The sequence below is a fragment of the Quercus suber genome, unplaced genomic scaffold, assembly GCF_002906115.3.
Source record: "Quercus suber isolate HL8 unplaced genomic scaffold, Cork oak 2.0 scaffold_954, whole genome shotgun sequence".
In the NCBI taxonomy this organism is placed as follows: Eukaryota; Viridiplantae; Streptophyta; class Magnoliopsida; order Fagales; family Fagaceae; genus Quercus; species Quercus suber.
This window is the reverse complement of record NW_027070374.1, coordinates 106,298-119,095: the sequence shown is the minus strand read 5'-3', so window position 1 is coordinate 119,095 and position 12,798 is coordinate 106,298. Positions and strand designations below refer to the sequence as shown.

Sequence of the window (12,798 nt, the reverse complement as noted above, 5' to 3'; positions counted from 1 at the left end):
AGTCGGCCCATGTTCAAATTCTAACATTGCCTTTGACATATGTGCCATCATTCCAGAAGTTTGATTGTATCAATCTAATTATATCAGATGTCTGCCATTAACAATCAACAAATTAGAATAAATTGACTTCCAAATTCTGACATGCTCAATCGAGAGAGACAGACAGAGAGAGAACAAGAGGGAGGGAGGTGGGGGGCCTGCATTACAAGAACACTCTCAAGTCATTCTATACCTGGCGAATGTACAATACAAGATTGTTTAATTGCTTCTTGCTATTGGATGGTTTCTATAAGTTACCAACGTATCATAAAATAAAACACAATTGAATAGAGACCAAGCAAGATTGTTTTACTGCTACTACATTAAGTCATAACATTGTTTGAAGTCACTTAAGTATATTATCAATGAAGCTTACTGATTATTAATCGCCTATCTGGACATAAAATGTCTAAAGACCACTCGATATAGTCTAAAACAAAGACTTCAACATTAAGCATGGATATCATGTAGTTGCAGCCCGACAGATGCCAATAATTATTTTTTGCTGCAACAAGTTGGGTAGAATTTAAGCCTATATGACCGAACAGATTACAGACAGCACTCCAGGTAATGCAAAAAAATTGAAACAGCTAACTCAGTTTCTCCACAGACTGTATTATACACTAATAAACAAATCTAAATTCAAGTGTCCATTTTGGAGAGATAACATCCAAAGTGTATGAGCAGGAAGCCAAAGCCTAAAACAACAAATGCCATATGAAGATTTCAGTGTTCAAAAGAATAAAAGAAATAGAAAATGACGCATAAATATTGTAAAAACTAGAGTTTCACAAATTTCAAGAGCAAAGAGAAATAAAATATATATATATATATATACCATCCATTTTGCAGCCATCATATCACATTTAATAATCATATAGCACTAAGCAGATCACAATGATCAAAACTGGATAAAGATGAAGAAGGTACAAGAGTTTAGATAACAGATAGAGGATAAATTTCTTCTGGATCAACATGAAATTTGTTATACATCATCAATGATATTTACTTTCATTTGCTATGAGACACAATTTATGGCATTGACACTGCCATTCCAACTCGACGCTATACCCGGTTTGCATGAGTTTAGTCTAATATAGGCACAAGGATGAACCGACCACCATCAAGAGGAGCTGTGCTCTCAGGTTCAGAAATCATCAAATATCACCATGCTAGTGATGAATACACAAGTCGTCAATGGGCACCTATGACTGACACAACACCCATGGATGTGCTCATCCTATAAGTGAGAAATATCAGATAGATTACCATAAGGCCAACTCCTAACACCTTGTTAGGGCGCATATCATTTCTTGGTAACACAACAAGTGACCAAATAAGTCCTGCAGTTAGAAATCCCATAGTAAAAAACAAACTACTATCTTGGGGAACCATGTATGAGGCAGGTCTCTTAGACCAGGCTCCAAGCAGCATTGAGATCCCCAAACCAGCAAGCATGTTGAACATAGGCCCTGCAAAGCATCCTGACATGGCTATCTGTACACCATCTCCACCATTCATTGCCAGTGCAACATTTGACATTAAATCACCCATTGAGTTTCCCCATGCCAATACAGTTACTCCAAGTATTGATGGGTTAATTCCAAAAATTACACCTAATGCCACCAGCAAAGCAACAAGCTCATTTGCAACAATGTAGAACCAGATAATGCTCATGAAAAATCCTCCCAAAACCCATGGAAATAAAAATTTGCGAGGTGCTTCATCAGGTCTTGTGTATAGATATGCAAGAACACCAAATATACCACCCAAAACAACACCAATAAAATATGCTATTTGTCCACTCAAAGAACTCACATCATCCTGGGTGCTCCACAAAAATGCCAGAAGAATGGGTGCTAATGAAGCACTTGCAATAGCATACCCTTTTGACCAGCGCTCCTCCTCAACTATTGGTATTGTCAGCCGTCTCGGGAGTATCAACGGCAGCTCCAGCAGTGCTAAAATTTTTGAAAATGTGCAGTAAGCACTTCCATTCTCCATGTCCTCATCATTCCAACCCCAATAGGACTTCGGACTCTCTGAACCAGCCTTCATGCCCTGGTTTGAATAGATTGCCACATTTGAAGCCCACATCCATTGAGGCAACTTACTTTGGAGATGTGGTACCTCACTTTGAGAGTCAGACTCAAGCAGTGAGGCATATATAGAATCATCGTCCTCACTCCCTGAGAAAAGACACTTCCTCTAACAGGAAGTAATGGTGTTACAGCATCCAACCTTAACTTCCGAGCATGTTTCCTCAGAATCTCATTTGCAGCAACTGCAAACCCATAAACCACATAAATAGACACAAATGCTATGGCACCAGCAGCAGTCACCTTACCAACAGTCAAAATGATGGCGAGTGACATGATGCTGAAGAGGAAGAAACATATGTCTCTGATGAAGCATTTCCTATCAATCTGAACCCTCTTCTCGGCCACACACAGCGATATCGTCCCCACAACAATACAAGTAACAAAGACAGCTCCTCCCAGTACACTATTAAGACCCACTTCGCCTGCGTCCTTTCCCACAAACGCAGCAATGCTGGAGAACACATCAGGAGCTCCATTCCCCAAAGGAAGCAGGGAAACTCCTGCAACAGTCGCCGGCAACTTCAAAAGATTCGAAAGCTTCTCCAAAGAACAACAGAAGTAATCGGCGGCAGTATTCCCCAATAGATAGAACAAAGCAGCCAACCATATGAACAACACTAAATACCCCAAAACACTAACATTCTCACAATCACAATAAAAGAACATGATGTAATCAATATACCCGCCCGATGAACACTCCGGATTGGCAATCAAAAACTCACATTTGCTTTTATAGCCTCTGTGTTCAGACAACCCTGCACACAGTTTCGGATCCCTGACCGCCAAATCATCGGTAGCTGACCCATTAACAACGCCACTAGTATAATTCAAAGAACTCACATTAACTTCAGAAATTCTTCTTCGACTAATAACCTCAAACGAATCAGCTCTACCACCCCAATCAGGAATCAGACTCAAATTATGCGAATTCCAACCCCTTCTCGTCAGAAAACCATGGCGATTGTAGAAGAAGAATAACAACAACACCAAAGCACAAATCCCATTGAACCCCCACGAAAGCGGGCATTTCTGGGACCCAAAAACCCTTTGGGTTGTTGTATCATATTATTAATCAAACCAAAACCCCTAATCTTAAAGTTTGCAATTGCAATCAAAGGAAAAGAAGGGGGTGGCGAGGTCTAGGGTTTCAGACAAAAACCCTAAACAAGGAATTGATTAAACTAAATAAAAAAAATAAAAGGAAATTGAATTGAAGTACAACAAACAAGGTAGGAATTAAATTATATATGAAATCATATGACGCTGCAACAAAATTTACAGAGGTTATGTCTTGTTTTTGTTTTTGTTCCTAATTTTGCTTACAAGAACAAGAATTAGGGGTACCTGAGATAGAGAGAGAGAACGAGAAAGAGGAAGGAAAAGCAGCTTCTCCGTAATTTCGTTCACTTGTTGTGACGAAGCCGCGAAGGAAAGGATATTTGATTTTGATTTTGATTTATTTATTTAGAAATTTCGTTCTGTACAATCTCAATCTGGTTTCTTCTATCAATGCATGTTGATGTTGTACCCAAACCTCACCATTCGATGCACTTTCTCTTCTCGCTAACCATCGGTCAGACCAACTGTTTGTATTCGTAATTTTCTTACTCTAATATGTCTTTTACGGGATAATGTTTACACAACTTTTTTTACAATGTTTCATTCAAAAAAATTTTACAAAATGTTTTTTTAAAAAAATTTACAATGTAATCGGTTGATATTAATGCTAATTTCAATCTATTTAAGCATAATAACTTACTTTTTTTTATTTTATATACTTCCTTTCAAAAATACCCCATCTTCAAATTATTTATTTATTTTATATGTATTTGTCGGAGGGCTTATGTCTCGGCCCCAATGTAGTAGTGGTATACTCATTCTTAGGCCAAAGGCTTATAAGGCATGAGTAAGAGGCGTCTCTCCCTTATGCGGGATTGAGCAAATCTTTGAAGACTAAGGCTTAACACCATTTCCGAAGAGGACAATACTTGATTGGGGGCCGAGACGAAACTCCTCCCACAGTATTTTAATGAAATTTTAATTTTCTTGATTTAAAAAAAAAAAAATTATCTTTCTTTACGCACAACAATCATCATCTACTATTTTCTTACATCCTCGAAGAATAAAAAATTAATGCAAAATAAATAGTCCTAGTATAAATTTATACAATTTTACACTCACTAATATACCTCACATGAGTACTCTAATGTACCATGTGAATACACCCAAAAAGAAAAAAAGAACAAAGAAGGTAGTGTACACATTGAGGTTAGAGATATTGCACATTTGCACCTGATTAATGCAATTATCCACTTCCCTCTCACAAAAATTTTTACCTTCTTAAATTTTTTACTTATTTTAATAATTTTTTATTTAATGATTGAAATTGAAAGTTTTTTTTTTCAATCCTCAAACTCAAGCATTGATTACAAATTACAATTGCATCTAGTGCAATACCCTAACTATTACACCTAATATCAATCCATAGTGTACTGAAGTGATTTTTTAAATTAGACATGGCAAAACGGGCGGGTCGAGTCAGGTTCGGGTCAGATTGTGTCTGGTTGACCCGTATTTTTCACATGATTTTTTTTTTTAAAGAAAATAACATGTATTTTCCATTTAGAAAGTCATGCAACAAATTACTTGATGTAAAATGCATTACTTTGAATTCATCACTTATATTAAGAATGAATTACACTTATTAATACTTATTCAATAATTTTAAAATTATACAAATCCTAACATTGCTATCTAAAACAAAATAACACAAAGATAAGTAAAACAAATACACAAGTTTTATTTCTACACAATATCGACATCTCAAAATATAAAACAAAATTATAAATGACTAATTGGATAATTCATTTGACAAATAATAAAAACATATAAGAAATTGACAATCTTGAAAATTAATTTTATAATCTATTGTCAATTGTGGTTGGCACTTTATTTCAATTTGAGATATATATATATATATTAAATTTTAATTATTTACGTATTTATACATGGTCTTTTTTATGAATATCATATCATTGTTAAACAACACACACTTTAGAAAATATCATAATTTATTTTGAAAAGCCGTTTATTTTGGACATAAATTGTTAAAAAAAATAGGTCTAAGCATTTATAATTTATGCTAATTTGATACCTTGGCTTCACTATTTTCACACTCGTAAATGTTTCTCACACATGTCTACAATTTTAAATTTATGCTTTTAACTGTACTGTAACAAAATTATCTTAACATGTACTTTGCTATTTGATATCTAAAAATCTTTACTCATTATAAAATGCTCAATCATTCATCTTTCAATTAATTTGCATATAGTTACGTAAATGTCTCAATTTTTTTCTTAAAACTCACAACAAACAATTAAATCAAAATTGTGATAGCCCAACTCGCTAAAGACAAAATGGGCATTGCCCATGGGCAGGGTCATGGGCTAAGGTTTCCTCTTTCGGCCCAGCCCGACCCGGCCCATTAACTAGTTAATAGCCCATTATGCCCAGCCCATTGTGCCCATGGGCCAATTAAAAATGGGCCGGGTCAGCCCGACCCGGCCCATTGACGACCCTTATATGATATCCAAATCAAAATGGTGGCTAGCAAATGGATACCCAGAACCTGAAATTGACTTCTTCAACAAACCATCATCGCATCCCATATCAATAACACTAATACTATGCTCCAAACACCACTTCCCAGCATCACAATTCTTAATTCCCCACACGTTCAAAGTCCTAGCAAGCCTTTTCCCACTTATCTCTACATACCGTAGCTCTCCTTGACACAAATCACACATACTTGCTTTGTGATCAAGTCCTCCATTTACACTATCCAAGTCCCTATCACTCGGCAAATTGATCACATTACAACAATCTGTAGGACCATCATAGAGGTTATAGGCTTTAATGCCACCACCTCCAGGGCTAAGCCAATACACAATCCCATTGCAAGCAACAGCTTTACCTGTGGAACGGTAACTGGGTCTATCCCAATTCACTTGAAACTCACTGCTTCATTCACCAGTCTCAGAAGAGTAAATCTCTGCTGTGACAAACTCATTTTCTCCTGGCTCTCCATCTATGAAAAGACCGATATCTTTAAGATGAAGATAAATTCAATACATTCTAAGTCAAAGCCAACTCAATGACTATTGAATCCTCCTCTACCCAAGTTAAAAAACTACTAATGCCTTTGGCATTTTGAGCTAAAATATCCGCGGATTTATTACCGCCACGCCTAACATGGGAAACAAGTATAGATCTAAAAACTTGCTATCTATGACAAATCCCAGTGACAATATTAGAGATGGTTACCGTTGGATTACACAAACCTTGAATAGCATTAGTAAGTATAAGTGAGTCGCTCTCAAAGTGCGCATCTCAAATACCAATATCCCAGGCAAACTCCACATACACCTTCCTCCATTACTTTCGCTTCAGTTTCTAAAGGCTCCATAGGGTAACGAAGCTTTTTTTTATTTTATTTTATTTATTTATTTAACAACAACAACACACACACACACACACACACACACATATATATATATATATATGAAAAATGTAATGTAATAAAAATATTTAAATTACATAATTATAATATTGTGAGAAGATGTTATTAATTAAAATGAATTCTTTTTAAAAAAATTACCATAATTGGTTGACTAATTTGAAAATATCCAAGAATATTGTGGGATCCGTGGGCCTGATAGCCTCAGTCCATCATATAGCAGGCCCAAGGCCCATGCCGAGGAGCGCAAGCTATTTCTGAGGAGAAGGGGGGAAGCCTATTCTCTTGAATCCACGCCGAGGACACCTTGTCCTCGGCCTGACAAGAGTGATTTCGGGGAGGGGCTAACCCCAAGGTAAGCTGTCACTCTCGCATTTAATGCACTCAACTAACCCCCCTGACCGCATTAATGGAGAGGTAACCCCTTGGCAGGATAACGTTGGTCAGAGTGAACCACTTGAGTATCGATAAAGCCTCTGATGGGATGGACGACCAGAGAAAAAGGCGAATAGACAATCAACAGATGGAAGCAAAAGAGAGGAAGATTAAAACTATAAAAGAGGAGCTAGTAAAGCCAAAGAGAGGGGGGGGGGGGGGGGGTTACTTTCAATATATAACGTATTGGCTCAATTTGGTTGCACTCATATTGCATTAGGTTTCTTGAGGTTTTGTTTTGTTTCTCACTAAATTTTCCATTAGTAAGAAGATTTATACAAAATCCTATCAAAAAAAAAAAAAAAAGATTTATACAAAAAATAGATGGGTGAATATATTGGGAAAGATTCTTTTCTCTTGGTTGACAAAGTTAGTAATGCTAATTTTATCGAGAAATCAAATTGGCCGTCAACTACCACGAAAGCAAATATGGGAATGAAGCAAAACAAGGAATACAAAGAAAATATGGAATCAATTTGTGTAAATAGAAAACAAGGACACATGACATCAAGGAAGAAACTTCAATTTGAATTGATTCCATTTTATTATCTATTTACGCATATTTCTACCAGGTTCAATGAAGCCATGTTGAATAATCAAGGACTTTTTTTTTCCTAAGAAAAAAATTATCAAGGATTTAGGTTCCAATAATAATTTTATATCTAAAAATTGATTAAAGTTGTGTATCATTTTGAAGAATTAAAATTAAAGGATCGGAGATTCTCCCCCAAAAAAAAAAATATTTAAAGGATCAAAAGAATTTTTTTTTTTTTTGGAAAGTTTCAATATATGGCGTCTGTTCTTGATGATAACTTTTTATCATTAGATCAAGGCACTAACCAGTTTTTGGTCTAGGCAGAGATTGAATCACAGATCTCTTATTCAACTATCATAGACTTTACCAATTGAGCTAACTAAAATTCACAAAAAATAATTTTAGTCTAAATTGTTTTGCGTGAATTTTAACAAGAAGACTTGCCAAAACACATTTGTTATGAATTTGTAATAACAACTTACACCCCTAATCAATTAAATTCATGTGTTTAAAAAGATTCATGATTTAGATTAAAAAAATATTTATGATTTTTATAAATATATATACATATATATATATATTTACTTTAATACTTTATTCAACCCATTTAAACCAATTTAATGGCAAATCACAACCATCATGCATTGTTGGTTCAAATATTATTATATGGAAATGCTAATAATGATAATAATGTTCATTAATACAGAACCGAAGAAATTTATTAAATACAATTTTTAGAGAGAGAGAGAGAGAGAGAGAGAGAATCTTGTTACCTCCTTTTTTTCATTGATCACGACAAATTTTGGAACCCAGAAAGTTATCTTTGATAGTGGATTAGGATGACAAACTTTGTGTCTTTGTCTCTTTGATCCTCGACTTGCACTGTTCAATATGGTTGCAGGCTTCAAGCAGTACTGACTTTGATAGCTGCAATTTTAATTGTTAATAGACCAAAAACCTGAGATTTGTTGCGGAAGAACCAAAGACAAATGAGATAAGTGGAGACAAGCAATCTAGAGAGAGAGAGAGAGAGAGAGAGAGTTGCTAATTAGAGAGTATATGAGTGTTTTTAGGGTGACCAATAACATGTTAAGAAATTTTCAAACTTCATTTTTGATGCACCAAAAGGTAGAACATGTGGACTTGAGAGTTCCTAGTTTTCTGTCAAATGGCAGGCATATCTTTTTAATTTGGTGTAATTGTATTACACTATTATGACAATATTTTGAAAGAAACAGAATATCCCTTTTATTTGCTTTCTGGTCTAACTGAACCCCATTTTCAAAGCATATGTGAATTCTGTTGCTTTAGCACCACAGTTAGTGAAATATATAGCATATTAATTATAACAACATCTAATTGAGGATCAAATCGATGACATTATAATTATTTTAATTATTAAATAAATATATATAACTCATCATACTTACTAAAAGAATTAGACAATATTAATAAGTAGAAAAAATATATATAACCATCAAATTAGTATTAAATAATAATAATTTTATTAATTTTTTTCTATATAATTGTTTATGGTATAGTTAATGTTGGAGAATATGAGAAGTACTTATACACAAAAATAGTACCATACAATAAGCTAGTGGGTGACAGATTGAGGGGCAATCTCTTGAGACGATTCACACTCTCTTAGTAGTATCACCGGTGCAAAGAGATTATTAGCTCGTTGTCCCTAGGATACAATAAACTTAGCCACCCACTATACATTTTACAAATCTACAAAAATTTGTAAAGTAAAATCCTTATCAATTTTAACTCCTCACATAACCATAAATGATAAATAAGAAAGATTTTATTTTTGTTGGTTTAATGAATGGAATTTTGTAGGAGAGTAGGTGGATATGGAAAGAGTTTAGGAAGAAGCTTGCTTTTTGAGTGGAGAGAAGAGATGATATGAGTCTGCAATAGTTGTAATTCCATGTCGACATTGACCGGTTCATGTCGACATTGTCACGAGCATTTCTGCTGCCGCTATAGTTGTAAATCAATGCTGTCTAGATGAAGACTTCGGTTTCTATGGTAGCAGGAACCATTTTCACCACTCATGTACTTCCTAGTTTTGCCGATTGAGTATCAAGGTTTTCAGACCCGGACCGTTCATTGAACCGTAAAAGGAAGAGGTTCAAGGTTTTTAAGGTCAGACCGAGGTCGAACCGAAGTTGAACCGTGATGTCATAATTAATTTTATAATTATTTAAAATATAAATAAATATATTAAATTTTTTTTGATAAGATAAATATATTAAATTAGTAAAAAATGAAAAAAAAAAAAAAAAAGACTAAAATAGTCCAAGTAAATATAGAGTTCTATCTTTCAAATGTATTTTATATCATAACTTTCATAAGATAAATAAAAAAAGAAAAAAAAATCCTAAGCAAATATAATAAACAAAACATATAAAAATATCATAGTTAATCTACTAATTATCAAAAAAAATTATTAATTTACATTATAATATTTACATAACATTTACATTATAAACTAAATAAATGTGTATAACATTATTGTAGGGGCTCCTTTTTTCGAAGGGCACCCCTGACAATACATTTGTAGAGAGTGGGACGAAGGGCTTGGCTTCGGCCGGCTTCTCACCACGACTCCGGGATATTTTCCTTAGCTTTTCTTCCCTTGGGGTTGCTCCTCGGCAGGCGTCCGAGGAGGCCCCCCTTCACGAGGGGGGGCTCTTTGCCTTATATACTCCCTTTGGTTTGATCCTGGCCTTACAGCTGTTGGCCATCCAGGCTACTGCTCCAGAGTTTGTCCCATCAGACATGTTTTTCACCATACTGTGGGTTGCGGCCTCCAAGGTTGCACTGTTCAGGGGTCTTGTCCTCATTAATATAGCCTGGGGAGTCAGGCAAATACATTAAGTGTGGATATGACCACCTACTCTGGGTTTGCCCCCTACCCAGAATTAGACTAGGTATGCTGAGGAAGGGTGTGTCCTCGGCATGGATCCGAAAAGGGCTGAAAAACCCTTCAGACAACCGTCTGGGGCAACTGTCCCTCCTCGGCTTGGGCCTTGGGCCAGCCTAAAAGTGGGCCGGGAATTCCAGGCCCACGGGCCCCACAATTATATATTTTTTTATGTAAATATATTCAATTGTACACTCTATATAAATGTGCAATCAATTTATTACCATATCAACCAATAATTATTTAGCAAAAGAAACACACTTGATTTATCAAAATTACTGTTGAAGTAAACAAATAATAAATCACTGGTATCCAATTTAAATCTAACATAAAATATTATTAAAATATTAATAAAGTGAGTTGATGAAATCAAAAGCTGCCGTGGTACACAAATATCAACAAAACTAATAATTAAATATAATAAATATTGGTGAAAATCTGAATTTATGTGGTCTTCATAGAGTGTGGTACACAAAGTGGCAGGCTTAAGCTAGAAAGTGGAAACTACTTTTACCAAATAGATAGATAGACTTCAAGTCTTCAACAAGCAAATGACAGAATGAGATGAGAGTTCTCAGCAAAGAAACAAGAACAGTGAGAGACATTGCTCACTAGTCGTCGACTGGAGGCTGCAGAAGACAAGGATTGAAGCTGTGACTGGCGTCGGACGACTTGTGGAGGCAAACATTTGAGTTATTACAGTGTGGACACTGCGGCTGTGTAAGAGAAAATTTTAGTTTTTTTTTTTTTTTTTTTTCCTATTTGGAGGGATCTTGTAAAAGGAGATTTTTTTTTTTTTTTTTTAGAAAGATTATTGATTCATTGAAGATTAAGTAATTCTTATACTGCTATTTCTTTTTGGTTCTGTGTATCAATTGATTCTTCTTTTGCCTTCTCGGATTTTCTTAACAATGGCGAGGTGTTGTAATTTTTTTTTTTTTTTTTTTGCTTTTTTAAGCTCTGATCTGAACCGTTAGAACCGGTTTTGGGAGGTAAAAGAACCGTTTTGGTAAACGGTTCACGGTTAACCGGGTCGGACCGTACGGTCCGGTCCGGATTTTAAAACCATGTTGAGTATAATTGTTTTTTTCTATAAAAATAAAAAATAAAAAAAAATTATTCTCAATTTTTTTTTTAATGATTTTTCCTTTTTTTTACTTAGCTGGACCGGACCATTGACCGGTTCATGATCAAACCAATTGTTACAAGTCATTAAAAGGAGTTAGAAAATTGTAAATCGTTAAGATTAACATGATTAAAATTTAGAATAAACTATTTTATTGAATTTATAAATATTTTATTATTTTGACTAATTTAAGCATAATAATTTTTTAGACATTTTAGTGAATGTGTTTTTAAATTTTACTTTTACCTTTTGATAGATTTTGTTTCAATTTTTAGAAATAATTTCATATTCCAATTTTTTTTTTTAAATAATATGTGTTCTAAATAGCCAACTTGACTTGTAATTCAACTAATACCTTTTAGTGTTTCTCATTTGAACGGCTAAGGTTCAAATTCTCCCACCACCATTGTTGTGACTATCAAAATTTCACAAAGAAAAAATAATGAGTAATGCTACAGTTACAAACTATTTTATACAACATGTTTACAAATTGTTGATATGACCAACTTTTCATTGATTTTCATCTAAACCTACCATTAACATCACTTTTTTCATTTACCAATAATCACTATTCATGTCAGAAGTTTTAAAAAAATTTTGTAGAAGTTTTTTTTTTTTTTTTTTTGAGAGAGAGAGTTTTAACTTATGGCATCTGTCCCTGATGATAGTTTTTTATCATCAGACCAAGACACCAATCAGTTTTTGGTATAGGCGAAGGTTGAATCCCAGATCTCTTATACAACCATCAGAAATTTTACCAGTTGAGCTAACGAGAACCCACAAAATTTTGTAAAAGTTTTTATGTGCATTACTCAAAAATAAGTATACTAAATAATTTCTTTTATACAAATTTTATAAACATAACCATATCGATTTATTTTATATAAATTCTAATTATTGCACCGTTTATAGCTAATTAATACATTGAAATAAATGCATAAACCTCATTAATACATGGCAAGCAATTAATACATTGACATAAACAAAAAAAAAAAAAAAAAAACAAAAAAACAAAACTAAAAAAGGATGAGGTGGAAGGATAAATAAAGAAATTCTTTTTTCTTTTCAAAAAGTGAGCCAATGTTTTTTTTTTTTTTTTTTTTTTTT

At 34.2% G+C, this 12,798-nt stretch overlaps 1 protein-coding gene across 1 annotated transcript; it reads right to left on the bottom strand.

Moving 5' to 3' along the window:
• Positions 1 to 917: 917 nt before the first annotated feature.
• Positions 918 to 3,735, bottom strand: LOC111996663 (cation/calcium exchanger 4). The gene is given in 3 exon segments (XM_024028655.2): positions 918 to 2,225; positions 2,228 to 3,151; positions 3,154 to 3,735. Coding segments are annotated over 3 exon segments (1,968 nt in total). The 5' UTR covers positions 3,206 to 3,735; the 3' UTR covers positions 918 to 1,233.
• Positions 3,736 to 12,798: the final 9,063 nt, after the last annotated feature.